The 2,711-nt window shown below is 47.2% G+C and overlaps 1 protein-coding gene across 1 annotated transcript; it reads left to right on the forward strand.

The window, feature by feature from the left end:
• Positions 1-466: 466 nt before the first annotated feature.
• On the forward strand, positions 467-2,399 carry LOC102411541 (IQ domain-containing protein F5). The gene is made up of 2 exons (XM_025272275.2): positions 467-569; positions 1,954-2,399. Exons 1-2 carry the CDS (start codon positions 566-568, stop codon positions 2,397-2,399), a joined length of 450 nt encoding a protein of 149 aa, XP_025128060.1. The 5' UTR covers positions 467-565.
• The last annotated feature ends 312 nt before the right edge of the window (positions 2,400-2,711 follow it).

The following is a 2,711-nucleotide window of genomic DNA, read 5'->3' on the forward strand; positions in this document are numbered from 1 at the left end:
CAAAGATCCTAAGTGTGACAGCTACCATCATATATATTTATGTATATATATAAAAAAAAACTATTATGTATAACATGGATAAACAAGGTCTTACTGTGTAGCGCAGGGAACTGTATATCCTATGATAATCCATAATGGAAAAGAATATGAAAAAGAATGTATATATATTATATATAACTGAACCACTTTGCTGTATAGCAGAAATTCACACAGCATTATAAATCAATTACTTCAATAAAATAAATTTAAAAAACAAATGAACCAAAACCCTCTTAACGAATACCAGGCAGGCTTTAATGAGCAACGTTATATACCTTTCCATCAGTGGGTCAGTATTTGAGGTGTTCTTCTTTGTAACCAGAACTGTGTTCATTTAGGTAGGAAAGAAAGGACAGGTTCTTAAGTTTTCCTTAGAAGGGGCTCAGCCGTTGGGAGTCATTCTGGTGCCTGAGTCATAGGTGCCCTTATGACATCATGCTCTCTCCTTCCTCCCCTCCATCTCTTCCGGCCAGAGCACTGGCTGGACAGCAGACCTGAAAGCAATGGGAACATCTAGCCCCTAACCATGGGTAATTTAGTAGAGTTAAGACCTAAGGGGGTTTGACTATCCAACCCAAACAATGGGCATTTAATGTCTTATGAGATAGATCTACCCAAGCTTTCTGGAGCTGGGTACATCTCCCATAGTTAGCTCAGGATGGGATCCCTTCTCATGTCTGAGATCCTAGGCAGGTCCAGGAAGCCTCGTGTGTGGTTGACTTGGCACCTAGTGGTGGGGAGAGCACCCTTACTTTCATGTTTTTCTCTCTAACCTCTGATAAGGACAGCAAACCTTCCAAATTATAATCACAGGTTATGATGAAGTCTCATTGATAGAACAGAGCTTGAAGGAGCAAAGGAGAGGGGAACAAGGGATTCCACTTCCAACACCCTACCCACACCACTGCCACTGCCCTCCCACCCCTCCCTGGGTAGATGGATCTGGGATATTGTGTTGGGGAGAGCCTTGACTTGTGTTATCTCTGGCCCTTGTGGCCCAGTGGAGTGACTCAAAGGTCTGTGACCATGTAATTTATTTTCCAAAGACAGATGCTTCAGAGAGTGAAAGGGGCACTTATCAACATCACACCAGGACAACAGGCACAGACCCAGGATATGCTAGGCAAACTGGGACAAATGGCCGCCACACACAGAGTAGGAAATGAAGAGGGGTTGACCTCTCCTTGGCTGTCTTTTCCCCCTATTTCTTCCTTAGGTTGAGAGTCTAGCCAAGGTGTGCGCTAAGGAGGAGGGCAAAGAGTGTGAATCCAGGCCTCACAGGGTTGAGAGACTCAAAGTGAGGATTGTGTTTGGGCAATGCAAAGGCCAAGGTACAGGAAGACTGGGGTGTGTGTGCGCATGCACATATGCGCGTGTATCTTTGTAATGATGTATGTGTTGATTGGTGTTAAGAGCTTAAAGTGTGTGAGGTGCAGGAATCTTTTAACATTTTGGTGAGGCAGAGGGAGGCAACAGGCAGGTTTAACCTGAAGTCAGAGGTGAGACGGCAGGGAGAGCAAAAATGCCACTCTTCCAGCAGATGAGAGGCGACTGAAGGGAAGAGTCATGGTTCTCAGGTAGGTGGTCAGGTCCAGGTGAAATGTCTATCTCTTTCACTTCTAGATCAGGGTGTTCCTGCTGTAGATGGTCAACCAGGTCCGTGCAAAACTGGGCAAGATTGCAAGTGCAGGTGCACCTCCATTGTACAGATGGAGACCCTGAGACCCAGAGGACAAGATGAGGCTCCCACGTCCATTAACCGGAGAGTGGCAGAAGCAGGATATTTAGTCGATCTCGAGGTGCAGCTGCTGCTCACAACAGATCTCCCGAACGTCAGAGAAATGGCCCCTTGCTGCCACAACTTAGGGCCAAAATGTATGCGTTTCCTAAGTGTCCCCTGTTTTCTCTTTTAAGGCCCCAAAGTAAGAATCGTGAGAAAAGAAGAAAACAAGGCGGTTGTTTCCATTCAGGCCTGGTGGCGGGGCACTCTGGTGCGCAGGACGCTGCTGCATGCAGCTCTCAGAGCATGGATCATTCAATGCTGGTGGAAACAGAAACTGGTGCTGCTGATGGAGAACAGGCGACGGGTGGCCCTAGACGCCTTCGCAAGGCAAGAATGGGCAGTGGTCAAGCTACAATCCTGGGTCCGCATGTGGTGCATCCGCCTTCGTTACTTACGTTTGCTCCATGCCGTCCACATCATCCAGGTCTATTGGCGCTGGCATAGTTGTCATACCCGTGGTTTCATTCAGGGCCATTATGACCTCAAAGAAAACCAACTGCATCTTCAACTTGAAATCTCTTTGGGTTCACAAGCTTGTAGAGTACAACAATGCATACCACTCCCAATAAAGGAATGACCAGGTCTGCTATATCTGTGTCCCCAGCTCTTTTGTCAGACATACCTCAACAAGGTCATTAGGCTAAGGGTGGCAAATACTTCAGTTCAGGATTAGTTCAGTCGCTCAGTCATGTCCGACTCTTTGCGACCCCATGAATCGCAGCACGCCAGGCCTCCCTGTCTATCACCAACTCCCGGAGTTCACTCAAATTCACGTTCATCGAGTCGGTGATGCCATCCAGCCATCTCATCCTCTGTCATCCCCTTCTCCTTCTGCCTTCAATCACTCCCGGCATCAGGGTCTTTTTCAATGAGTCAACTCTTCGCATGA

Source organism: Bubalus bubalis, chromosome 21, assembly GCF_019923935.1.
Source record: "Bubalus bubalis isolate 160015118507 breed Murrah chromosome 21, NDDB_SH_1, whole genome shotgun sequence".
NCBI lineage: Eukaryota > Metazoa > Chordata > Mammalia > Artiodactyla > Bovidae > Bubalus > Bubalus bubalis.